Here is a 27320-nt window from a genome sequence, read left to right on the forward strand (position 1 = left end):
AATGTGAACACCCAATGATCATTCAAACATACTCTATTTTTTTGTCATATTTTTTTTCATAAACTTAAAAAAATGGTGAAAAACATACTTGGAAAGCATACCCTATTTTTTTTCATATTTAACAAAAAAATATCGCTCATGATAAACATATTCACAATCCCAAACAAACAATCACTAGGGATACGATAGGAATTCTACATATAGGGTGAAGGGCATTAATGGTATTTTTGCATTATTTAAAAAAATTAAAAAAACAATAAACATCCACTCCCCAAAAAGACCCCGATTTGGGGAGTGGATTATGAGGTGAGGAGGGTGAGGCACCCTCCTCACCCCCTCTCACCCCCTTCACTCCCTCAACCAAACAACACCCACACCCCCAACACCCCTCACCCCTCCTCCCTCCCCCAACCAAACAAAGCCTAGTATTTCTTCACATCAGTGGTTGATGTTAACAGAATTTGTTGTTAGTTTTTAAGCGAAAACACATAATTTTAAATTGGGACATCAGATTTTTAAGTGAAAACTTTTATGGTTACACATAAATACGCAATGTTGAACGAAAATTATAAATATCAAATAGGAAATATATTCTGTTAGATAGAATAAACTGACGGAGTAAACTGCAATGACAAAAAAAGAAGTAGACTAAAAAAATCTGTCTGGGAAATTCAAATGATAGAGAATTTGTTTGAGATGTTTTGAAATTGTCATGGATTTATAATTCATTTTCTCTTTGTTTTAAGGATATTGTTTTTTTTTATAGACTCCCCTATTGTCTGAGAAGTTATCAAATTACTAGTGTATTTATATGGTTTTATAAAATTTTTAAGTTTCCTTGCTTGTTCTTCTTCCGCGACTTAGAAAAAAATATATATGAAAATATAATATAAATTTTTGTAAATTTATTTTCAGCTATCAAATTATACAAAGAAATACAAATATTTTATAAGAATATCTTAACATAGTCATAGAGCATGGAAGCCTTATTATGATGAAGACTTGTCTCACCCGGGCAAGGAATTCTTGATTTTTCTCCTGCAAGGGTGGGGACGAGACTAACTAGTCCCTATCTCATAAAATAGGGTAGGGATGGAGAGAGTATTTCTCAATCTACAAAAATTGGCCCAATAAAAATACATATTAACTATTTAAATTTTATATAATTAAAAATAGTTATTTTGTCCTACTTATATAAGATCAAAATTATATGTGTTTTATTTACATTGATAAGCTTTTTTTTTTTAAGTTTTTATATTGTAGTTTGTGTGTAATTTACTGATACTATTTCATTTGTATATTGCCAAATATATTCATCTTAACATCTAATAATTAAAAAAACTTAAATATACGTGTGCATTACCATGTGAGGAGAGGGATCCTCAGGGAGATGAAGAGACTATTATGCCCCTTCTTCCTCTAGAAAGTTGAGGACAAGATTCCCCATCCTTGCTTTGGGGGGAACTATTATTAGGTTACCACCCAATATTTAGCCTCATAAAAATAAAATCCTCTAACTTCACTATGGTCATGCACAGATAATGCATATCATCCTTTTCCCTTACTTTATTATCCACGTCTATTGTAAAAAATAAAAAATAAAAAAATCGTACAAAATAGTAAATAAAATCATATCTTATTTTACAAAAAAAAACACTACTTTTTTGGTTAAAAACTAATTTTTAAATAACATAAATGGTAAATCATAAATCATCTTTTATTTGGTTTATATCCAACCCAGTAAGAGTTATTAATTAGAAAAACATATTTATCTATTTTCATATATATATATATATATTAATCATTATGACACTAATAATAACAATGATACCGAAAACAACAAATCATGATTTTTAGGTGCACACAAATCTCTCAATTGTTGATATTTTTTTGGTATATAGTCCATCATGCAGAGTTTCATTTCAGAAAATATTTGAAATTGAATCCAAAAACTCACTTATAATCAGAGCACAAATGTTATTAAAATCGCTCAACACCAAAGTATGTCTTTGATTTTTAATAAATAAATAAATAAAAATATATTTAATTTAATAGCTTTAATTGTACATTAAAATAATTAAGGTATAAAGATAAAAGAGGGTTAATTTCACTCATGGTCACAAATATTTGCACTTTATAATGCTGTGGCCAAAAAAAAAAAAATTATAATACAAAAGCCACTTAATTTTGCTCCGATTGCACCTATTGCTACAATGGCCTATTTTAAGACTGTTTTTGGCGCCACATCAGCGCTATGTCAGCGCCACATCGGTAAATTCACCGAAAACAATTTTAAAAAAAGGTTATTATGGCCCCATGAGTAATCGGAGCAAAGTTAAATGGTTTTTGTGTTATAAAAAAAGTTTTGTAACCACAACGTTATAAATTACAAACATTTATGGTCGAGAGTGAAATAAACCTGTTAAAAGAGACAACAGTTATAAATATAAAATTATAGTCCATATTTGATTGTGTATTTGATGTTCAATAGACACGTGTCATCATTGTAAGAATCTCCTACAATTCAGTCGTCTTCCTTTGGTCAAGAGGTGGTTATCAATGGCGGAACCTCGAGATCAACGAAGGAGAAGAAGAAGAAGCTATGTGCATAGCAGTGTGGGCATGGCGATCTCACGATGAGTACGAGCTTGTTCTCTTGCTCAACAGGGACGAGTACCATGAAAGGCATGCTCTTTTAGGTTTTTGTAGCGTTTTTTCTCCATTTGGTTCATTGTGTTGAGTGGTTTCTTCTTCGAGGGCAGACCGACAGAGGCTGTGTCATGGTGGGGAGATGGTGAGAAGAGGATTTTGGGAGGAAGGGATCGAGTGGCTGGAGGTACGTGGCTGTGTTGCTCCAAGGATGGGAGGTTGGCCTTCCTCACTAACTTCAGGGAGCCTGATGTTTGCCCTAATTTGAAGTCCAGGGGGGATTTGCCTGTCAGGTTCTTAGAGGTAATCTCTAAATCTCATTTTATTGCCATGTGATTGATTGGATTAGTGTTCACTGTACTGCTTGATTTCATAAATGTTTTCCTATTTTCAGTGTGAATATTAGGTTCTTCGTGCCCATGGATTTGTTCTTTGTCTGATTTTTTTTTTTTGGTTAATTCTGTGAGTGAGTTTTTCTTGCTGAATTACTTTAATTTCATCAGTTTCAGTGGTTTTTTCCCTTCATTTTGTGGAGAAGATACTGCCTTTATTTGATTTTGGGTGATTAGGTTTCATGGGAGTGTGATGATCTTTAGTTATTTTGATTCTTGGTTTTCTTGGTGATAGTGGCATTCCATGGAGCAGGTTGAGAACACGACAGTGTAGAAATTACAGGAGAATTCTTGTTCTTTTTTCAAATTGTAGAATTTGGTACAATTTATAGCAGGCACATTTGTAACCTAATCTCATGGGACCTTGCATTCATTCTCCAGTGAATTTCAAGCCAGAGTCATGAGTCATGGTGGTGATTCTGAAGAAATTGCACCTTTCTGTCACAAGTGTTTGATTGATCATTTTTGTGAAAGGGATGAGAGGTTCTTTGAGGTTATGTTATAATGTTACACATGTGGCTATTATAAATTGCACCATAGTTTGGCATGATGCATCAATAACCATAAGAGCTGTCCTTTTCTAGATGTTTGTTAAGTGTCGAACTATTTTATTGATGGTTGTCAGGTTAGAACCAAAAGAAACAATGTACCCATAAAATTCACTTGTGTAACAGATATGATAACGCTTTTATAAGCAAGAGGTAATAGAAGCAAATTGAACATCAGAACTAATGATATGCTTGCTAAGTGGAGGATAGATTCAATTGAAGGTTAGATGAGAGAAAGATTGTTATATTTATTATTTGTGCACCAAAAACTGAATTAGGCATTATGACTGCGGGTTTACGTGATTCAAGTGAAAGGGCAATTACAAATGATGTAGGTGGAAATAAATAAAAGAAACTATGTAAATATTGTTGGACGAAGGTCAATGAAATGTAGGATATTTAAAAGGACCCTTATAGCTAGCCCTGCTTTTGTTGGGAAATTGTCTAGTAGTGGTTCATGGCTTGTATTTGTTAGAAATATGTTTTCCCTTCAAGGGATGCTAATTTGATAATTTCTTTGTTTAACATTTTGATATGTTCATTATGATGTGGATGCTTTTAATTGTTCCTTCCATTAACCACATGATTTGATATTAGTTAATTGAGGCAGGCTTTTCTATTTATGAATTCACACATTGCCATAAGATGTCAATGTTTTGTTGAACTAGTTAATCTTTATGGGTAATTTTACTTAATGAAGTAATATCTAAATTTATTTTTCCATTCTTGGTAACTTGCTTCGTTGTGTGGTATATATATTCATTCATTTTCTTTGATAGTATGACACATTTGTTTCACTTCTCACAAACTTGTATGTTCCTTAGTCAGGATCTGCATGGCTTTACCTTTGATTGGAAGAAATAAATTCATGATTTTCCACTTGTTTTGCTATTTTTATTCTTTTACTTTAGCTCATTTGTTAATTCTAGAGCACAAAGAGTCCTCTTGAGTTTGCTGAGGAAATAGCTAAGGAGGCGGACCAGTACAATGGATTCAATCTAATAATAGCCGATCTTTGCTTGAAAGTCATGGCCTATGTTTCCAACGGGCCAAAGGGAAAGCCCACAATTGTTCAATTGGTTACTCCTGGTCTGCATGTACTCTCCAATGCAAATCTAGACACTCCATGGTGCAAGGTAGACAAACAAAGCCCATTCATTAATTTTTTTATTTTATTTTTTATATTGGTTGCCCTAATAAAAATTTCTGCTAATTCTTTCTCTTAAACTTGTCCCAGTTGTTGTCTCTTTTATATTGTGTTTTCTTATGTTGTGTAGTAGTTCTGTCACCAAGGTAGTTTCCTTCATGGTGCATTTCTTTTTATAGGATTCAACAGTAGGTTTGTTTGGTACTCATGCAATGAACATGAATGAAGTACCAAAAAAATGGTCACTCCTTTCTACTTTTAAAATATGAGCCTCTAAAGAGCTAAATCATCTCGAAGGATATCTTTAGTAACAAAAACCAGTACAAAAGAATCAATGGTAAAGGTAAATAATTTGTGCGCCTACATACTCACTTTTTTATTTCCATTGAGAGGAATATTGCTGAACGTTGTTTTTGTATAGATTACACTGGATTTTTTTGGCTTCAATTATGTATGTATCCTTCTTCATACTGCTTATGACTTCATATGGACAATTCTGCTTGTGCATAAAAGCTTCAGTATCCATACTTAGATTGCAGTTTGTGCCAATGAATGCTTGCCCGAAGATAATATATTTACGCATTGTCCTCAACATACTTTGATGCAGTGAATTCAGTTAGTATTAGAGATAAAAAAAATACTGAAGAAATGAAGTTGAAGTTGTTGTGTTCATATGCCACTAAACCTGCATTGCTGTAAACTCAGATTTATTTCAGTAAGATTTAGTCAATGCTGTCTCTGAAGTTTCTGCGTTTAGGCACAACGCTTGGTTCAGAATTTCGAGAAGTTACTTATGAAGCAGGAAGGAGATGTCCCTCTGAAAGAGATGGCGGAAAAACTGATGCAAGACACTACTAGAGTCGATCAAGATCAGTTGCCCAATACTGGTTGTGGTCTTGAAAAAGAAAGTTTGTTAAGTTCTATTTTCATTGACATTGACAATGATCAGGTTAGCACATGAACTACTAAATCATTTGCATTCTCACATTCCTCTAAAACCTCCGCCAATCATTGCTCGCAGGGCCGCTATGGAACCAGAAGCACGATTGCTTTATGTGTGAGGGAAAATGCAGTGACTTTATTCGAGAGGTATTTGGAGAGTGGTCTGTGGAAGGAGCATACTTTTCAATACCAAATAGAGTCGATGTGTCAGAAAGAAGGGTAATAGCTTCATTCACGGAACGGCCATGATACTAATGAAGGGCTGTTAATGACTTCAACCGTGCTCCGTCCGGCAGCAAAGGAAACCGCCGCATTATAGAACACAACAATGCGTGAAAATAAATTCGTATCAAAGCCTGGTTGTATGACTTGCTGATAAAAATGTTTTCATGCAGTACTTGAATATCGAAAGAATGAAAATGAAGTGTGTTAAACTGCTCGAAATAGAAGAAAAATAACAGTTGCATGAACTTTTTTGAAAGAAGCATTCGGTTAACGAGTTTAATGTGATCCTCGAGTTCTAAGATTGTTTGATCTGAGCCTATTGTTGTTTTACTGCTTGAAAAATTTAGGGTTTCTTGTTTGCAGAAACTCTCTTCAGCAGCTTGTGTTTCACCATATTGAGGATTTTGTAGAACCAGAAGACACTCACCAGCTGCAATCCCATGGCCATGACCTGAGAAACAACACCCACAAATAACAAGCTATTTATGTTGTACTGTCAACTATGAGGAAAAAATGGATAGGAAGAGGGGTTTTATATATGTATGCATGTTGAAACCTGAAATTACACAAATACCCTTGTACAATTTTAAATTCTTATCCATATGGCATTGACTTCTTAACCACGGATTATTATTTAATAATAATGCGTACTTTTTATATGTATTTCACTAAATATTTAACATCGTTTGCAATAAGCATATGCATAATGTATTCATTTCTCTTACATAAGTTTATAATTATATATATATAATGATTATGTGATGACACATTGTTAATTACTAGAGGGCATGTATATTGAAGAGTGTCAATTTTCAAGAGTATAGGAAGGTATGTAGAAATAACTGATGTTTATATGTGTGTGTATATATATAAGCACGCGTCATTTATGAACGCTCGTGATCAATCGTTGGCTTATGATCCAATGATTGTTCACTGTTTAACGAACAATATCATTGTGTTTATAAATAATAACACATTAAAAATTTAGAACGCTACATTGCTACATGATACTGTTGTTCTACTGTATATGCATAAGTTTCTCTATCTCTTCTTCTTTATATATGTATATACTGATATACAAAAGAAAAACCCCCAGTAAATTATGTGTGGGAGAGATGGGTTTTACCTTGATGAGAATTGGGTTATTTGCTGCCCAAGTGGAATGTGTCACATATGGTCCTCCAACCATTCTTCCTAATGTGAAGAAGGTTGCAAATAGAATCTGTAATCAAAACAAAAGAAAACAATATATTTATATTTGTTAAAACTATTTAATTACTTATCTAACTAATCTTCTTTACAGTAATATTTATTTCCATGCAACAAGAAGATAGGTATTTCAAAAAATAAAAGGCACACGTGCGCACAATACACATTTATATATATATATATATATATATATATATATTTTTATACCATTACATTATAAACTCCTATACTAAACCATAAGGTTGAGAGTTGGACACCCTTCAGATATTTAGGTTGTGTACATATTGTCAACAAAAATAATAATAATAATAATAAGGGAAAATTACTGTTTACCCCTCGATAATTTCAAAACTTCCCAAACAGCCCCTGTGAGTTTTGCATACCTCAGACAACCCTTCCTTTATTGTTTCACTTCCTTTTTACCCCCTGCATTATGAAATTCCATCATTGCTCTTAAACCTTTTTGCATACATTTTTCATTCTTTTTTGCATTCCTTTTGCATGTACTCATTTCTTAAACAGAGCTCATTTTTTTAAACATAGAACTCATTTCTTAAACGAGAGTTCATTTCTTAAATGAAACCTCATTTCTTAAATGGAAAAACTCATTTCTTAAACGAAACCTCATTTTTAAACATAAAACTCATTTTTTTTAAACAAAAAACATTAATATTTAAACAGAAAAACAAATATTTACATGATAAATTAATCCCGGATATAAAAACCAATTAATCTTGGCCACTCAGTACATATTTAAATAGAAACAACGATATTTAAGCACTTTTTTAAACGTAAACGCAATATATTAAACAGAAACATCGATAGTTAAACAAAGACAAACAAGCATATAAACAGAGAACTCATTTCTTAAACAGAGAGCTTATTTGTTAAACAAAGACCTCATTTTTTTAAACAGAGACCTCATTGAGTAGGGACATTGAGTATCTCATCGTCGTTGATCTCGCGCGAACGCTTGAGTGCTGAGCTCCAGATCTGGCGAGCGATCTCGAAGGTGGCATGCTCGTATGGGGTCTTAAAGGAGAAAATCTTTATTGGCGTTGGCGATCCGGTTGGCGGCGTTCCTCGGCGGTCGGAGTGGTGAGGGTCTTCGATGGCGACGTCTGGGATAAGACAGGGCTGAACTTGAAACGGAACCATTCTCGACTACGGAGACCGCAACATGGATAGCAATAGGGTTAGGGTTAGGGATCATTCCGGGGTTTTGGATCCATGGTGCCTAAGTCGGTGAGCGGGAACGGAGGGAGGAAGCGGCGCTCGATGAGGGGTTCGATCTCGCCGTCTTCGTCTTCGTTTTCATCGTCTTCCCACAGTCGTCGACCTCATCTCTTTCATCTTCTTAGCTCGTCGACCTCGGGGAAGACCGCGATGCTCCTCGTCGTCGAGCGAAGGCATCGAAAGGTTGCACTCGTACATATTTAAATAGAAACAACGATATTTAAGCACGCTTTTTAAGCGTAAACGCAATATATTAAAGCGAAACATCGATAGTTAAACAAAGACAAGCAAGCATATAAAGCAGAGAACTCATTTCTTAAGCAGAGAACTCATTTCTTAAGCAGAGCTTATTTTTAAGCAGAGACCTCATTGAGTAGGGACATTGAGTATCTCATCGATCGTTGATCTCAGCTGACGCTTGAGTCTCGAGCTCCGGATCCGGGCGAGCGATCTCGAAAGGTGGCATGCTCGTATGGGGTCTTAAAGGAGAAAATCTTTATTGGCGTTGGCGATCCGGGTTGGCGACGTTCCTCGGCGGTCGGAGTGGTGAGGGTCTTGATGGCGGACGTCGGATAAGACTGGGTGAACTTGAACGGAACCATTCTCGACTACGGAGACCGCGAACATGGATAGCAATAGGGTTAGGGTTAGGGATCATTCAGGGGTTTTGGATGCATGGTGCCTAAGTCGGTGACGGGAGCGGAGGGAGGAAGCGGTGCTCGAGTGAGGGGTTCGATCTCACCGTCTTCGTCTTCATCTTCATCGCCTTCCCACGTCGTCGACCCTCATCTCTTTCATCTTCTTCGTCGTTGACCTCGGGGAAGACCGCATGCTCCTTGTCGTCGAGCGAAGGCATCGAAAGGTTACACCTTTTCCTTTGAACATGAAATCCCATTTTTCATGCAACGTGACTGTGATTGTGAGCCGCATGCTTTGTCTCACTGGCACAGTCCAACTGCAATAAAGAGATTTTGGGGGTGATAAATACACCACAAAAAACTCATTTCTTAAACAGAGACCTCATTTTTAAACAAAACCCTCATTTCTTAAACAGAAAACTCATTTCTTAAAGCAGAGACCTCATTTTTTAAAGCGAAACCTCTTTTCTTAAACGAAAACTCATTTCTTAAACAGAAAAACTCAATTTTTAAACAAAAACTCAATTTTTTTAAACAAAAAAACTCATTTTTTTAAATAGAAAACTCATTTTTTTAAAGCAGGAAACTCATTTTTTTAAACGAATCTCATACCTCATATTTTTAAATAGAGCTTCGTTTTCAAATAGAAACTCATTTGTACTCAAGGGCATTATAGTCAAACTCTATCACACTTGCCATAACTTCCCACGCAAGGGACAATTTCGTCCAAAAAATTCCAAATTAACTCTATCAATCACTATTAGATGTTTGGGGGGTTTAAAAAATCATTGTATTCAAAAGGAAGGGGTTTTTGAGGAGTGCAAAACTAACGGGGTGTTTTTGGCAATATTGCAAACTTACAAGGTGTTTTTGGCAATTTCCACTAATAATAATCATCTTTACACTAATATATATTTCCTTAGACAAGAGGGTACACATAAATTCTCCATATAATATGAGCATTAGTACTTCATTTATTATTATTGTTTTTAAAAGTCAAAGGTTGAAGCTCTATAAGTGATTTTTGTATATTTCTCATATATAAAAGGAGTGAATAAAATAATAATAATAAATCAGAGAGAAAAATAAGAAGGTCCTTTTCAAAAGAAGGTAGAGAAGCTTAAAGCTTACATCCACAGCAAGATTAAGGTCAGTGTCTTTAAAGCCAAGCTCTTTGATAAGTTCTCTCAAATGAAGAAAAGGGGTTGAGATCTCTGTCACCCACAAAGCTGCCACCAACTCTGCTCCACTCTATACATTTTTTTTAAAATAAATAAATATTACACATATATTATAAACCATAATAATTACATAACAAATAATTAATAGAAAATTTGAATCACCATCCCATAAAGAAGACAAGCACCAATTCCAGTGATGCTAACAAGGTGATGAAACAGAGTGTCCAAAGGCAATTGTTTGTTCAGGAAACAACAACCCAAGTCATATATCAGATATGACAATGTCACTGCCAATGTTCTCTTCTGCAACATCATCCAAATCATCATCAAAGAAAAAATATAAATTTATATATTATAAATAAATAAATAAATAAATAAATACCTGAGAAGGAGAAGAAGAAGAAGCTTGAGGACAAACAGGGCAAGACCAATCTTGAACAGAGAGAGAAGCCAAAGAAAGTGCTAATGAAGCATGTATGGTTGCAACCAAACGGCTGCAAAAATCAAATGAGAAATTTGGGAGGGTTCTTCTGAAGAAGATGAAAATAATGCTCCATGACATGATTCCCAAGACAACCAAACTCACACTTGGAGTTGGATCCTCCTCCTCCATTCTAATTAACTATGTGGTTATATTATGAATGATCATCCAATTTGAAGCTGCTTCTTAAATATTGTGAGAGTGTTGGGTAAGTACCCCAAAAGATTGGTTGATGTGAGGGGTGTTTGGTTCAATGTAACTGAAAATTTATGGATTTTATAATACAGTGCAGTCAAATCTAGTGTTTGGTTAAATGTACTGTAGATGCTGTATTATAGGATTTTGCATTTGATAAGAGATATTTATAAATTTGAAATTAATTTTTTTTTTACATTATAAATATTTTAATGATTTTAAGTACCGTATTAATTCATTTAACTATTAATTTTATTATTAAATTAGTTTATTAAATTTATTAGTATATTTATTTATTTATTTAATTATATTTTATAATTTTTAAATTTAATTTTTAACTCAATAAAAAAGTATTTTGAACTTTTCATATATTTTTAGAATGTTATTAATGATTTTAATTATCGCATTGATCATTTTAACTCTTAATTTTATTATTAAATTAATTATCAAAGTAATTATTAAATTTATTATTAAATTTTATAATTTTTCACTCCACAAAAATATCCATAGATATTTAATCATATTTGTTTTTCTTTAATTGGTCACATATATGTCACAAGTTATGAATTTGAAAAAATTTAAAGATAAGGGATTTGGTTTTACGCCCAATTTGGCCGTAAAACCAAATCTCTCATTGGATGTAATATGAGTTACATTGGTTTTTGAAATCCTGTGAACCAAACACTGGATTTCAGAAAACCCAGTAACTCAAGTTACATGTAACTCAAAAACCCTCCAAACAAACACTACCTAAATTTCAGTGTGGGCATGTGACAATATGCACGTAAAAAGTTTTCTTTCAATGCACACACACGCGTGGGTGGGTTATTTATTTATTTTTATAAATCACTAAACATTTATCAAATATCATTTTGATAATTAAATTTTAATTTATTTCAAAATGCTTACTAAAATTACTAATCATTTAGAGGTAGATCACCCGATGGATTAACATATTCATTAGCTGACACGAAGGCTGAAAAAAAACCTAGTCAGCGCACTCTCAAAGAAGGATTTATGACTTTCATGTTAGCTAATTAAAATGTTAATCCATCGGGTGACCTACCGCTGAAATAATTAGTAATTTTAGTGAACATTTGAAATAAATCAAAAGATTAAAATAGTATTTGATTAAAGTTCAATAATTTACTAAAAAAATTAAATCATGTGTATAATAATATCGATAATTTGACATAACAAAATAATATGCCTGAGCTTAGTTTGAATAGTATTATGACGTATGATAAAGCAAGGTTGAACCGTGGAAGAAATGAATTCTCAGATTCTCATAGAATAAGATTAATGGATTTTTATATTATAAGATATATATAAATACATAAGCAAATTTTCTCATTTATTAAGCTATTAAGCTAAAAAAACATAAAGGGAGATTTCTAACCTCCCTCATTAAGTATTTGATATAGATTTAAGTTCTTTCTTTTCTTTGATAAAAACCCGAGATTATGGTTTTTAGCAAAATTCTAATATTGGAAGGAGATTGACAAAAGAGACATTGTATCTTTTAATTCTAAAATTAAAATTTTGATGTTCAAATAATTCTAAGGCATGCTGCATTGTTGCTAGGTGTTTGCATTATAATTTTTTAAAATTAACACATAATTAAAAAAACCTTAATTCATAATTAAAGATATCATTCCTGATATAAAATATGATCAACTTACATAAGCGGAAGCATTTACTCAATTATGAAAGGAGATGACTAAATATATAGTCAATCCATTTTGAAATTCAAATCTGTGAATTTTTTTTTTTCTAAAATAGTTATTATTTTGTAATAGCAATATTTATTTATCTTTTTCTATTTATAAATATGTGATTTTTTTAAAAAAATAATAATTATTTTATAATATCGAGGGAATATTAATTTATTTATTTTTATTTTATCCTTATTTAATTTTCTAAATTATATAAACAAAAATATGATTAAAAAAAAGTAGTTTAATTAGTTGCTTCATTTTTATTCTAAATTAAAAAGAATTAATATTATCTTTAATAATTTTATGTAAGACTTTTAAATGACTTGAATTTTCAAAATGAAGGGAGTAGATCTATTTATCTAATTGTCATACTCCCATTTTTTCCTATTTTTCATTTAGAGGCTGTTTGGTTGTCTGTAAGTGAAATTACATGTAAGTGAAATTACAGTGTAAGTGAAAATGCTGCATTTCTATTTACATCATCTCTGTTTGGTTTCATTGTGAATCGAAAAATCGTCGCATTACTTTTTAATTTGTTTGGTTTGATGTAAGTTAGAAGATATGGCCACCATATAAGTAGAGGGGGTGAGATTACCCCCAATATACTGTATTATTATTAATTATTTAATGCATTTTAAAAAAATAATTTAAACTAAAATAATTAATTTAATTTAATTTAATTTAATTTTTTTAAATTAAATTAAATGATTTAATAAAAGTATTTATTACATTTAAAAAAATAATAATCGAAAACTCAAATAACTAAGCCAAAATAATAATAAGAAACTTAAATAATTAAATACTAACTCTAAATAATTAATTTAACTCTCCCCATCTACTCTTAACACTAATGTAAATTAATTAATTATTTAACTTAATAATAATTTTATTAAATTAAAAAAATATAAAAATTCTTTTAATTTTTATATAAAAAAATATTTTTTTAATTAAAAATTAAATACAAATTGGTATATTTTAAATAAAAAAATAAATTTAATAAAAATATAAATAAGTATAAGTTTAATTATATTAACAATTGATTACATGTAAGTTTTTCATTTTCTTTTTAATCGATAATTTGGAGAGTGAAGAATGGTGATTTTAATTTCAAAATGTTATCTAGATTTCAACTTACAAATGAAAAATTTCTGTCAGAAAGTTGAAACGCAAAGAAAATGACACAAAATCGCAAAAATCTGTTTACATGTAAAACTGATTTCACAGCAAACCAAACAACATTTTACATGTAAAACCAGTTACATTACAGCTACTTACAGCTAGTTGCAGGTAACCAAACAGCCCCTTAATTCAAACATATATCCACGGGAGGAGTATGACCTCATGCTTTATTTGGAAGAGTGTGAAAATAGTTCATACAGTAAAGCAGAGAAAAAGAAGATTTTAAAATCATATCTTGTTTGGGTTTGAGATAGTCGCAGAATAAAAGAAAGTTATCAAAATTTATAGTATTTAATTTTAAAATAATAGAAGATAAAATTATATGTTAATATTTCAAAAATACTCTATAAAAATATTAAACGAAAACACATAATTTTTCATGCGAGGAATCATCGGAGGTGAGCGGTGGTGGGTTACTAGTGGTCGTGGCCAACGATAGGTCACCGGTGGACAATAATTGGTGATGATAGATAATCAATGGCTGACAGCAAAGTGAACTTTAATATATTTAACGGTTGAGATCAATCATGATATTTTAATCCATAAACATTACAAAATTTTCATTTAACCCTCTAAAACTTTTACCATAATATTTACCTCCCACCAAAAATGAGTATTCCAAAACCCTTACTCTACTCTAGCCCTGAAAGCCTATCTCCCAAGCATATCATTAAAATTGAACATTACAGGATGGTGGGACTTTAATGTAAATTTAAACAAAAGAGTGCCCACTGTAACAGACCTTTCCCTTTCTTCTTAAATTTCCATTCTATTCACAGATATTGATATAGTCCAAAAACAACCGAACTTTAATAGGAACAGAACACCTCTCAATTGATGGTCCTCCAAGAGCAATTTTGGAAAAAGTTGGATAAGTTCTAACTTGGGTAAATTTACAAAGTGAACCTTAATATATTTAACGGTTGGTAAGTGGAATTATATTTAATAAGTTGAAAATGTGCACAATATGTGGTAATGGTAGACTGCACGTTTCAACCCTTGGCATATCTCTACATTAAATAATATGATACTGGCTTTTTAACTAAATATCATATAAGGCCAAAAGACTATTCAAAATATATATATATATAAGGCCAACAGACTGTCATAATAATGGGGTGTGTATTTAATACCATATTAGCCCAAAGATTATTACGGACACAACCGATGTGAGACTGAAATTTAATTATAAATATTGTGGCAATATGCATAGAAAAAAATATTACTTTAAATACTTTTGTTTTTTATTTTTTCGGTAGTGTCAATAATTGAGAATAATAAAATGATATACCTCAGCTTATTCATTTAACTATTCTCAAAAAATTAGATTAATTGTTATATAAACATCCACAATAGTTATCGAATGGTAATCCAAAAGCTATGATCATCATGAATAGTATCAAACCGCGTTCTATAATATCGTATAATATTATAAACAGTAAATATGTACAATATCTATATAAACAAATAGCTGTTAGATGATGATCCAACGGCTATGATTAAACCTCATAGAGAATAGTAGTCTAGGGGCGTATCTAAATTATCTTTTTTTCTCTCTATATATATTATAAGATGTATATAAATATAGAAGCAAATTTCTCATTTATCAAGCTAAAAAAATAAAGGGAGATTCCTAACCGTCTTCATTATCTTTTTTTTATAGATATTTAAGTTCTTTCTTTTCTTTGATAAATACCCGAGATTATGATTTTTAGCGAAGTTCTAAACATTGGAAAGAGATTGACTAAAGAGACATTGTATCTTTTATTACTAAAATTAAGTTTATGATGTTCAAATAATTCTAAGGCAGGCTAGGTGTTTGCATTATAATTTTTTTAAATTAACACATAACTAAAAAAAAGTTAATTCATAATTAAAGATATCATTCAAGCAGGAGCATTTACGTAATTATGAAAGCAAAGTACCAAACCACACATATATTAAGGAATGCTTAGCAAGAAGAAGGTTCCGAATTGCAAGACCCCCCTCAGTTTTTGGACTAGTAATGTCATTCCAACCAACCGCATGGATGCCCTTTCCATTGCCATTCTTACACCAGAAGAATCTCCTAATAATTCTATTGATATCTTTAAGAGTAGAGTCATAGATAGGGTAAACAGAAAGATAGTAGATTGGAAGTGAGAGAAGAGAAGAATAAATGAGAACAGTTTTGGCTGCAGGGGAGAGTTTGGAGTTCAGCCATCTAGAGCAGCGAAGCCTGATGTTGTCAGTCATGAAATCAAAAACAGATTTAGCAAGACGCTTAGGAGAAATAAAAACTCCTAGATACTTAATAGGAAAAGAAGATGCTTTAAACTTAAGAATGATGCAAATTCTTTTGGCAACAAATTTATTAAACCACGAGGGAAAATAAACAGCAGACTTAGAAAGATTGGGAGATTGCCCAATGAGCTTACCATAAAAATTAAGATAGGAAATGATAAATCTAGCAGACCGTCTAGACGCGCGAGTTACAAGAACTAGATCACCAGCATACATAAGATGATTAAAATTATATTTGAGATGCTTGCTAAAACCAGAAATTAAATTATGACGAAGAGCATAATTAAGCATGGAGGTTAAATTCTGAGAGACAAGAATGAAGAGGTATGAAGAAATAGGGTCACCCTGACGAACACCTATAGTGGACTTAATCCAAGTGGAAGGTTGACCATTAATAAGAAAGGAAAAGGAAGTCGAAGAAATGCAGGTCATGATCCAAGATAGAAGGGAAATTCATCTTCGTAAGAGTGGCAAGAATTGCACTCCAGCTAAGCGTGTCATAAGCTTTCTCCACATCTATTTTGATTAACATCCTAGGGGGGTCCTTACGATCATTCTCCAGAGAATGAACAACTTCTTGCAAGGCAATGATATTATCGAAGGGACAACGGCCAGAAACAAAACCAGCTTGTTCAATCCCAATAAGCTTAGGAAGAACAAACTTAAGCCTATTAGCCAAGATTTTAGTAATAATTTTATAACAAACATTGCAGAGAGAAATGGGCCTATAATCAGTGATAAAACTAGGATTGTCTTTTTTAGGAATAAGCACGATATAGGTACGACCCCAAGAAGCAGGCATCACAGAATGAATAAAGAAAAAATTAGTAGCTTCAAACAGGTGATCATTAACCTCAGACCAAAAAAAAACGATAAAATTCAGCATTGAAACCGTCAGGTCCCGGACTTTTCCCCATGGGGAGGTCAAAAACCGTAAGCTGAACCTCCTCCCGAGTAACAGCCCTCATAAGAAAATCACGATCAATATTGGAGAGTTAAGGAAGGTCATTGGGAAGATTATTAAAAACATCAGTAAAGGAATCACCAGAAGTAGCAGTCCAAAGATTAGAGTAAAACTCAATAAAGGCATTCTCAATACCAGCACGATCAGAAAAAGAAAAATTATTCAAATCTCTGACCTGGGCAATAGAATTGGTGTGTTTGCGAATGCAAGTGGAGTTGTGGAAGAAAGTGGTATTAAGATCCCCATCACAAACCCATTGCAAGTGCGCACGCTGGGCCCATGTTCAGATATATTAATGGTGATGATCTTATTTGGGTTGATATTCTTTATCTTAAATATGGTGGATTGAATTTTTGGCAAGACAGTATTCCTGCTGGTTGTTCTTGGTTCTTTAGGGGGTTGTGTCACACGGCTGTTTTGCTTCGTCCCAACCTTAGAATTAAATCTATTAATCCCAATCAAACCTCCCTTCTGTTTCATGCTTGGTGTTTTGAGGTTCCTCTGGAGTTTAAACCTACATACATTAACATGGATTTGAATGTTGAGACCCTCTCTATCTCTGATTTCATTAAGAATGGCTCTTGGGATTTTTCGAATCTTCATCTGCTTTTTGGCAACAATTTTAATTTTATTGTTCCAAATCTTGGTTCAATCAACACTACCGAGCCCAATCACTGGATTTGGGCTACCAAAACTAAGGATTGCAAGATTTCTGCGACTGTGTATCACTTTCTTAACCAAGTTCCTACTTGGTCTGATAATTGGGAGGGTTGGAGACACATTTGGAGTCTTATGGTGGCTCCTAGAGTTAAGCACTTTCTATGGCTCACTTTTAAAGGCAGGCTTTCTACCTCTGATTATCTACATTCTATTAACATTGGCCCTAGTCGCTTTTTGTGCTCTCGCAATCATCGATTATGAGTCGATTTGCCACTTGTTTAATAAGCGTCACTTTGCTCGATCCAGTATGGGAGCTTCTCGGAACCAAGATTGGTTCGAATTTTCCTTCGATGATGGGTTTGAATCCGGCTCTTGGCTTGTGGATGCTACTTACTCTCATTTTGCTAAATCGTTATTGCTTCCTCGACTGGTTCATTTGGAAGAATCATCGTGATAAGATATTTAGATCCGCTTACGTCTCCTCTCGAGTGTTGTTTGTAGGGGCCTTGGCTCATGCTCGATTTTTTTCCCATGCTCAAGCTGATCAGCTTGGCAAGATATTAATCCTCAACAACTTCACACATTCGGATGGCTCCTTTCTATTCGTCTCTAGTTACTGGAATGCTGCTAATGAGGTTAGTGGGGCTGGTTTTTTCTGTGCCAATTCTAACTATAATATCTTGGTGGCAGGTTCTTGCCCCCTTCACGTTGATAGAGAGGATGAAGCTGAGAATTTTGCCCTTAAGCTTGCTCTTCAGGCCTCTCTGGATCTTGGAATTCAACTCAAGCATATTTTCATTCAGCATCCAGACACATTCAGAGTTGTTTCATTGTTTCATAACATACATGGCAGATGTATTTCTCCTTCGTCTCATCACATTCATTAGCTGCTCAACTTGTTGCATTGCCCGATGATCCATATTATTCTCAAGACTTGGGCCTCACCAGCATTCAAGCTTGCTTCCTTCGGCGCTAATCTTCATGCTCTTAACTTGTTCTTTCAGGGTTTTGAGCTACCTCGTTGGCTCATGCGAGTATTCTCTTTGGCTGGCTTCAACTTCTAATGGTTGTCTTCATTTTCTTTTGATCGATTGCTTGTGCTTGCTATTTTGAGTGGTTGTTGTATTTTATTTGTGTTGTTTCCTGTTTTGGTTGTTTTGTTGTTTGCTTTGTTGTAATAAAACTCTTGTAAACCTTGTTTTATTTTTAATAAAATAGCTCATGTGAGCTCCTTCCCCCCAAAAAAAAAACCACATATATTCCCTCCCTTCAGTGAATTTTATTTTTAAAATAGTGATCATTTTATAACATCAAGACATTATTTATTTATTTATTTTCAATTTTATCCTTTTTAAATTTTGAAAGTTACATTCATAGCCCTATATATATCGTTCCAGGAAAAAGGCAGTTTAGGCTCATTTAACATTGTTGTCAATCATTTTTTTTTGTTACCAATTTCAAATTTTTCAAAAAAAAAAAAAAATATACAAATTATTTTTATTTTTAAAAATTTTGAAAATAACACTCATGCTTAAAAAAAAATTATTTTTTAAATATTTTTAACTATTTTAAAAATATTTTTAAAATATTAGTTCTCTATATTTAATCTAATATGTTAGAGTCTTTTGAACCACTATCTTTTTTTACCAGGCAACCCCAGATACTCGATGCCCCAAGCAAACGCCAGTCATCAAAAACGACAGACCGACAGTGATATGTGATAGTGAACCATTGGTCACCAGTGGCAAGAGCAGCATGTGACCGATCAATCGGCAGTGGTAAGCCACGGATGATCAATGGTGACATGTCATGTGGCTTGGCGGTGATGGTGAGCACCAGTCATTGGAAATAGGATAATCGATGGTGAACCGCATATCGCCAATAGGCACACGACCATGTGACAACGGGTCACCGGTGGGTGGGGGCAGCGAGCCACTAGTAGCTAGTGGCCGAGCATCAACAAGCCACCAGATTACAAATTTTATATATATATATATATAACTTTATTTATTAATGTGACCTAATTTTGTTTTCTAATATAAAAAAACTTTATAAAAATTATAAAAATATAAATATGAGAAAAAAATAAAAATTTTACAATACTTTTTGCTCACCAAACTTGTGTTTTATATTTTTCCAAAACATACAACAATTTGCGTATCCGAATATATTTTTGTTTTTAAAAAATTAACAACAAAACAAAAACAAAAACAGTCCCAACTACCAGGAGTATTTAGCTCATTTTTATTTTAAATATTTTTTTTAAAAAAATTCTAATATTATTTTTAATTCTTGTGCAATAATCTTACACTGCTTGTATCTATAATTGCCATTGCCCCATTAAAACCATCTACTTTGAGCTCTATCAAATCATGCCCAAATAAAAGCCCAAATAAACACTTCATAAATTCTATCCTTCTTTTTTTCCCTAATCTTCATTTAATTCAAATATATATTCAAGTAAAGAGTGTGAACATTAATAAGATGGAGCATGGGAGGATGGTGGGAGTTTAATGTAAAAATTAAAACAATGAGTGTTCATTGTAAAAGACGGTTACCTTTCTTCTCAGGTTTCCATTAAATTTCTTTTGTACAGATATTGATATTGTCCAAAAACCAGCTGACATAACTTTAAATAGGAAAAGAACACACAATGTACTCTCAATTTGTTAGTGGGTGGGATGCAATTATGATTTATGGTTCTCCAAGGGCATTTTTGAAAAAGTTGGAAAAGTTCTCACTTGGGTAAATAAATTTTCACTTTTCAAAGTGAACTTCAATATGTTTACTGTTGATACCTGCACTTTTGAAATTTCAACCTCTAGCATATCTCTTCATTAAATAATATGATACTGACTTTATAACTAAATAAATATATCACAGTTTTGTACTAAATATCATGTGTTTTTATTTATTTATTTATTTAGTTATTTTGGTATTGAACAATATTATCTCAGATCATACCAACCATTTTAGTCCCTCTAATATAAAATTCATCTTTTTGGTCTTCGTATTTTCACATTTCTATCTTTTTAGTCCCTCTAATTGACGGATCTGCCCTTTTGGTCCTTCCAGCTGATGAATTAGAGGGACTAAAAAATAATAAAAATACTGAGGCACAAAGAGCAAATTCTGTTAAAGGCGAAAATGTGCAAATATGAGGGATCGAAAAGGGCGGATTTTTATATTAGAGGGACTAAAAGGGTGACATGAAAATAGAGACCAGTTTTGATATTTATACTCAATTTTAAAAATTTAGGGTATAATACTTGGTTGGTCCCTCTACTTTCTCTCTTCCTTTTCGATCCTCTCTTTCGAAAATGCTCTCATTAGTCCTCAGAGTGGGCACGTTTTTAAAAGTAGAGGGACTCGGTTGGAGCTTTTCTCAAGTGGATGACGTTTTTCAAAGTAGAGAGTAATCGGGGACGTTTTCGAGTAGAGGCCAAAAAAGAAGAGAGAGAAAAATACAGGGACTATTTTGGTGATTATACCTAAAATTTACCTAGGCCAGAGCCTGAAGAACAAGAGAATTATACTCAAAACTATATCTGACAAGTATAATAAAAAAAAAGATTAAATAAGGACTCTAAAGTAACCCATAAAACTTGCATATGATCACTAGGAAGTTGGAAAAAATCAACACCCCCATAAATTCCTCATAATTCAATTTTATTTTTTTTAAGAAATTACTATTTTTATAAAATTATAATTTTGTCTTTTCTCCTTTCTCCATTGTTTCACAGACAAGCTTGCTCTATGCCTGTCTAATCTCATAAGAAACAACGGTCCAATTCCGGGGCAACAAATTTAGCCAAGCACCCAGAAAGCTTACTCCATACCCATTTAGTCTCATAAGATGACATGAGGGGCAATGGTCCCACTTTTGAACAACAAGTTTAGCCAAACAAGAAGATCCAAAAAAGGTTGTTTAAGTAAAAAAAATAAATCAAAAAAAGAATGAAGAGATCTTTTTGAAACTTGCCCCATGCCTCAACGCCCTTTTTTCTAAAAAAAATTTAACCTCCATCGACCATTTCACTTTATTAACACAATTCAATTAATATAAGTATAATTCTGAGTAATCCCTCTATTTTTTTTCAAATTTACTCATTTAGTCCCCTTAATTTTGAACTGTAACTTTTTGGTTCCTTTATAATTTTAATTTAGCCATATCAACACCCTAAACCCTAAACCCTAACTATTAAAAAAAGGAACTGACATGGTTCATTTAAACATAGTAGAGGAATTAAAAAATTATAATTTAAATTGAGAAATTTAAAAGATAAGTTTAAAAAAAAGTAGATGAACTATTTTGAAAATTATACCATTAATATAACACAACAATATATAAAAATCTCTAGAATGCATATAATTAAGTATTGCATTAAATTAAAATTGGACTAATCCTAATTAACCTCACCAAGACAAGCTCCATTTGAAGATGCATACATCTTAAAACATTATATTTGCAATCTGAAAACGATAATTGAGGCCAATTTTTACTGTTTAATAAAATAAATAGATCGATACATTCACCTAACCGAACAAGTTGGCACTGAACACTAGCTTTCATGGAGGTCCCAACTTCCATCCCTTGAGTTCCATTAATGTCATCACCTAAACATAAACAATAGCATTGATTAGAAGGCAAGAAGAAGTCAAGCACGCCAGATAAGCTTCAATTGCAAGTCATATCCTATAAACTAACATTCATAACTCATGATGTTGACTTCAAGACAATTCATGGCATGCAATTAATTTTTCATCAATACATGCCTCAACAGAAAGCCATCGATGCCCACTTTGTAATGCTCCTCTACAGAATGCTTGGCCATGTATTGATTAAATGCCTGACCTGCAATACACAACCTGCAATGAAATGTTTATTGCATTCCATGAATGACTTTATTAAGCATGTCATAACCTTCCTCTCCAAGTTGTTTTTAGTTGAATAGATGCTGAGAAAACAATCTAGGCTATTAATAAAAGCTTATGATGATCCACAACTGACATGAATCTAAAACAGCACAAAATTTGATCATCACTGAACAACTGATCATCCACCACAAAAACAACTGTAATAGAAAATCTTTGTAACATCCACCGATTATACAACGGCACAGTTCTTATGGAATTGTAGGAAATGGAGGGCTAACCGTGCTGAAGATAGCAAGAAGATGATAATATAGGAGAAAGCAGATAGCTAATCATCCATAGACAAACCTCACATCAAAATGAGTTCAGACATCAAATCTGGACCGAGAATGAGACCTGCTTGCTTCGTCATGGGTTGATGGAAAAAGTTCAACATATCTGGACCCAATTGTCATCTTATCCTTGCACATTGCCTTTTTGGCCATTTCTACTGATGTGAATTCAACATAAGCCTCTCCGGTAGCTTTCCCATCAGAGCGGCTTACAATGTGCACGCTTTCTTCATTCAGGCAGAACTCATGTCCAAAAAATTCCACAATCTCTGACTTGGAAACAGAGTATGGAAGACCACGAAGCTTAAGGACCTCTGTATAGTCCATTTGGTCCTTGCCTTCACTAATTTTCTTGGGCCGAGGTGGTGCACTGTGGTAATAGTCACCACCTTCATGGAAGGAACCTCCGGGGCTAACCTCAGCAGCAACAGCTTGATAATAGTCATGCTTGTTACACCTGAAGACTTCAATATACCTCCGGCCCATGTTCTGCCTGTCCCTCTGGAGAGCAAACTCGGCTTGCATGGGGGATGAAAATACGACAAAGGCTTCCCCTGAGAAACGACCATTCTTGTTGACAAGGAGGCAGTCCACAATATCCAGGCCAACAAAGAATTTGAGGATATCAAGGTCATCACAGTTAAAAGGGAGACCCCTCAGGCGAACAACAGGGAATGGTTGCAGCATGCTGCCGCTGCCGCTGCCACTGCTGCTGTAGGATTGGTAATAATTGACACCACCACTGCCCATCCCAGGATACAGATAGGAATCCAGTTTGCGTGACCTCTTTGAACCAACCGCCTCGTGCCCATCTGAGATGCCGCTGCTGCTCACTGCGAAGTAGGGATTCGATTCTGTCATTCGTGTTGTCTTCTTTGTACCCTCATACCCGTCCGAAACCCCCCCGCTTCCCAATATTGCCCTTCACATCATCCAGCATCCCAAAGAAAAAGAGAAAACACCCCTTCTACTCAATCCCATTAATAAACAAACTTGCCCTTACTTATTTATTCTTTTCAAATTAATTTATTCTACTCTACAAAAATATTTCATGAGCAAAACATCCAAAAAAAAAAACATTGAAGAAAACTATACTAATTATAAAAAATCTCCAACAAATAAAGAATTTGAAGAAACAACCATAGAAAGGTACATACAATTGTATAAAAAATAATAAAAGCATTTGTCATCTTCAACACTAATGCTTTGAAACCTCATATTTTCCTTGTAGGCACCATGAATTTAACACTGGATGTTAAGTAATACATACACTAGGTCTATCCACATTTCTTGGTATGGATAACCGCCATGGAGTATTTGATAACTTCCATAGCAATCTTTTTTCCTCTCCTTTCAAAACCATCTCCATTAATCATGCCTTCAATTTCAAATATACACAATTAAAAAAATGAACAGATAATACTGAAAATATTCTTCTAACAATCAAGCCATTGTCTATGAAATAAACTCTGTCATCAAGCCCCCATTACATAGAAAGAAAGAATTGACTAGCCAACTTGCAAAGATATCCACATAAAGATAGCATTCTTTGCTATGTAACTCGCCTTTCAACTTTAACTCTCCTTCTCACGTCATGCGTATAGGTCAATGGGAATTACCATAGGCTGATAAAAAAACCAATCTTTCTTTCTATGCGTAGGTTTAATCTCACAAAGCCCAAGACACTAAGCATATCAACTATTTATAAAGGTGGAGTAGGTCAATCACACAACAATTAAGGGAATAAAGCCATAGATGTGTACATATGGGACCAAGGAGGGCAATTTCAGATGTCTTTGACCAAGAGTAAATTTTAACTTCTTACTAGTGCTGCCACTAATTTCTAGTGTTTTGTTCTCTTTGATTTTATAACTGCAAAATAGATGCTGTCAGTATGTAAATTTATCTACCAGGTTTATATAGCTCCACCTTTCATAATTTCGTCAGAGGATACCAACTACAAACATATTGCAGTTAATTACTTTTTTTTATCATAACGCAGTCAATTTGTTTCATTGTAACAACTTCATTTGAGTCTACACAAGCATCCTTCTCCATTCATCCAACATCTAAGCATAATTAGTTAGCAAACCACTATACAATTCTTCTCATTACCCTGATGGGCAATAATTTCACAAAAGCAAAACTGCACATGCAAAATATCAAAGAAACAAACAGAGAAAAAAGGAAAAATATATATATATGGGCCCCCCACTCAAATTACTTCCATAAAAAATTGTCATTAGCACTAGAAACATTTTAAATATTCTTTTATTTATTTACAGTCATACTTTCAAAATCATTGAACCTAGCAGCTCTAATAGGAACTTTTAATAATTAAACATCAATCTCAAAAAACACTCCATGAAGGCATAAAACTCCATGTGTATTTGGCATTAGTTTTTTAAAGCACTTCTAAAGTATAGTTTTTAATAAATGCAGATTCTTGATATCATGGTTTGAGGGTATAAATTACTAAATAATACATTTTGTTGTTTGTTTTTGACTCTAAATAAAATTTAAAGTTATGTAAGGAAACTACAAAAAATTTAACATAATATTTTCATCTAAAATAATATGATAAACATTATATATATATATATATATATATGATATATGATGTTTTAAAAATTATTCTTATCTCTTGGAAGTAAAAAAAATAAATAAATAATATTTTTCCTGTTTTAAATGATTTTTAATCTCAGCAGTTTATGCTCATGAATTTCAGGTTCAAAAGAGGGTATATTTTATTTTAAAATGGTTACATGAAATTCAAGATAAATAATCCAAAAAAAATAAGGTTAATTTAGGGATCAATTTTTAGTTAAAGTTGAAGAAGTTTCAGCTTTTAGAAAGCTAAAGTTCTTTTGTAAATAGTCAGTCAAACATCTCTCTTTAAGATGGGAAAGCTTTCAATGATTAAAAAGATGTTTAATAGCATCTCAAATGCAATCTTAAACACAACTCCAATATATTAGTTTTATTGCTAATAAACCTTAAGCATCAAGATTTCCAGCATGTCTCCAAAAATAAAAATTAATCATTTACTGCTACTCTGATTACAGCAATTAATCACATTATTGTAGAAAAAAAGGATAGTCACATATCCTTGTTTTAAGTCATGCCACTCCTTAATACGTGCACATTTATTTAGTGTTATGACATGCCCTTATTTACATGATGAACTCGATAAAGAAAATCACGCCCTTTTTATCCCTGTTCTGCACTGAGTTTGTTCTCTTACTCAAAAGTGATCAGTAATTTAGAAAAACGGACAGTAAACGATTGTATTATAAGAGTAACAAACAAATACACAAACATAAAGTCCAGCCAAGGAATCTAGGGTAAAACCCATTCATTCATACCAAAAGAATCACATCACCAAGAACCCAGCCATGTTATTCCCCCACAATTTCTATCCTCATTATAATTGGACATTTTTAGTCTATTAGGGCCTCAATATGTCAATTTATCAGTCTTGTTATGAATATAATTTATATCTGATTTAGTTATAAATCAACGTGAGTTAGATTAATATCATGTCTAACTATTATTTGAGATGTTGATTAGCCCATTGATTGTGCTGAATTAGGTCCTACTGGGGAATTAACAGAGTTATGCCATTCTATTCAACAACATCTTCAACATATCTAAACATAATTGGGATTGATTGAGTCGGATTCAGAAAAGTTTCTGACCCGTCTGATGATGGAACATACACAACTTGGCAAAATCAGTCCTTTATTAGTGCATACATAATATCTACAGTAATCAGTCTAAATTAAATGCATTAATTTTTTAAAAGTTAACTTTTTTTCCCGGTTGAACATCCGATTATTCCCATCTTTAATGGTTTCCATTTCACAGATCAAGCATACTTGTCCTCAAACACAAAAGTGGTCAAAACCCTAAATCAAACACCTAAATTTTCACCCTTCACCAAACCCTAGACCCAGCACCGCAAGAGAAACAACTCAAGCATCCAAAAAAAAACTAGGGTTTTGCAATCACAACAAAAAGCAGAACAAATCCAACAAATCCCCAAATCGATGACAGAATGAAATATACGGATGAAAAAAGACGATTAAAGAGAAGAAATCAAGTTCATGAGAGTGATTGATAGGGTTAGGGTTTGCGAGATTACCCCTTGGAACCGTACATGGCTTCTCCGGCGAAGAGAAACGGCTGAGAACAAAGAACAGCGCTCCCGAAATCAAGACCGGCAAGTTTGCGAGCCAACTGGATTTGTCTTATTATTTGTCTTTATGAAAATTTAAAAGGTATTTCCCATAAATACCCTTCGATGTCCATGAAATTATATATATAACCTCATATACTCTTTTTATATATATATATATATATATATATGACAACATGGTTTCTAGTTTTTTAAATCTAAAGACATTTAGGGTCTGTTTGTTTTGTAGGATTTGAAAATACTTGGATGTAGAAATCTCTGAATTTTA

General features: G+C 33.0%; 3 protein-coding genes and 1 long non-coding RNA gene across 8 annotated transcripts; 1 reads left to right on the top strand and 3 right to left on the bottom strand.

Annotated features, from left to right (window-relative positions):
* Positions 1-2542: 2542 nt before the first annotated feature.
* LOC120275838 (transport and Golgi organization 2 homolog) lies at positions 2543-6186 on the top strand. Its single transcript, XM_039282552.1, has 5 exons — positions 2543-2685; positions 2763-2952; positions 4519-4725; positions 5494-5685; positions 5758-6186. The coding sequence occupies exons 1-5, from the start codon at positions 2603-2605 to the stop codon at positions 5899-5901; spliced, it is 816 nt and encodes a 271-aa protein (XP_039138486.1). The 5' UTR covers positions 2543-2602; the 3' UTR covers positions 5902-6186.
* On the bottom strand, positions 6099-10804 carry LOC120275839 (TLC domain-containing protein 5-like). The gene is made up of 5 exons (XM_039282553.1): positions 10550-10804; positions 10330-10470; positions 10118-10237; positions 7030-7125; positions 6099-6354 (listed from the first exon to the last, which is right to left on the bottom strand). Exons 1-5 carry the CDS (start codon positions 10778-10780, stop codon positions 6247-6249), a joined length of 696 nt encoding a protein of 231 aa, XP_039138487.1. The 5' UTR covers positions 10781-10804; the 3' UTR covers positions 6099-6246.
* An 11291-nt stretch (positions 10805-22095) lies between these two features.
* On the bottom strand, positions 22096-22441 carry LOC120275606. Its single transcript, XR_005541122.1, has 2 exons — positions 22356-22441; positions 22096-22264 (listed from the first exon to the last, which is right to left on the bottom strand). It is a non-coding gene; the product is annotated as an uncharacterized LOC120275606 (long non-coding RNA).
* Positions 22442-22603: 162 nt separating this feature from the next.
* Positions 22604-27103, bottom strand: LOC120275605 (heterogeneous nuclear ribonucleoprotein H2-like). Of its 5 annotated transcripts, XM_039282229.1 has the most exons (3): positions 26999-27103; positions 24125-24232; positions 22604-23776 (listed from the first exon to the last, which is right to left on the bottom strand). In XM_039282229.1, the coding sequence occupies exons 2-3, from the start codon at positions 24139-24141 to the stop codon at positions 22888-22890; spliced, it is 906 nt and encodes a 301-aa protein (XP_039138163.1). In that variant the 5' UTR covers positions 24142-24232; positions 26999-27103; the 3' UTR covers positions 22604-22887. The 5 variants fall into 5 exon arrangements, with proteins under 5 accessions (XP_039138163.1, XP_039138168.1, XP_039138164.1 ...); XM_039282234.1 differs by lacking the exon at positions 24125-24232 and having other exon boundaries at positions 22604-23687; XM_039282230.1 differs by lacking the exon at positions 24125-24232.
* Between the last annotated feature and the right edge of the window lie 217 nt (positions 27104-27320).

The sequence above is a fragment of the Dioscorea cayenensis genome, chromosome 14 (assembly GCF_009730915.1).
Source record: "Dioscorea cayenensis subsp. rotundata cultivar TDr96_F1 chromosome 14, TDr96_F1_v2_PseudoChromosome.rev07_lg8_w22 25.fasta, whole genome shotgun sequence".
In the NCBI taxonomy this organism is placed as follows: Eukaryota; Viridiplantae; Streptophyta; class Magnoliopsida; order Dioscoreales; family Dioscoreaceae; genus Dioscorea; species Dioscorea cayenensis.

Excerpts from the sequence above, each read along its gene's own strand:
- LOC120275839 (XM_039282553.1), bottom strand. The coding sequence starts at position 10,780 with ATGGAGGAGGAGGATCCAACTCCAAGTGTGAGTTTGGTTGTCTTGGGA. Across the intron at positions 7,126-10,117 it reads ACCTTAATCTTGCTGTGGAT|ATTCTATTTGCAACCTTCTT; the intron begins GTAAGCTTTAAG and ends TTTTGATTACAG. Across the intron at positions 6,355-7,029 it reads ATAACCCAATTCTCATCAAG|GTCATGGCCATGGGATTGCA; the intron begins GTAAAACCCATC and ends GTTGTTTCTCAG.
- LOC120275838 (XM_039282552.1), top strand. The coding sequence starts at position 2,603 with ATGTGCATAGCAGTGTGGGCATGGCGATCTCACGATGAGTACGAGCTT. Across the intron at positions 2,686-2,762 it reads AGGGACGAGTACCATGAAAG|ACCGACAGAGGCTGTGTCAT; the intron begins GCATGCTCTTTT and ends CTTCGAGGGCAG. Across the intron at positions 4,726-5,493 it reads TAGACACTCCATGGTGCAAG|GCACAACGCTTGGTTCAGAA; the intron begins GTAGACAAACAA and ends TTCTGCGTTTAG.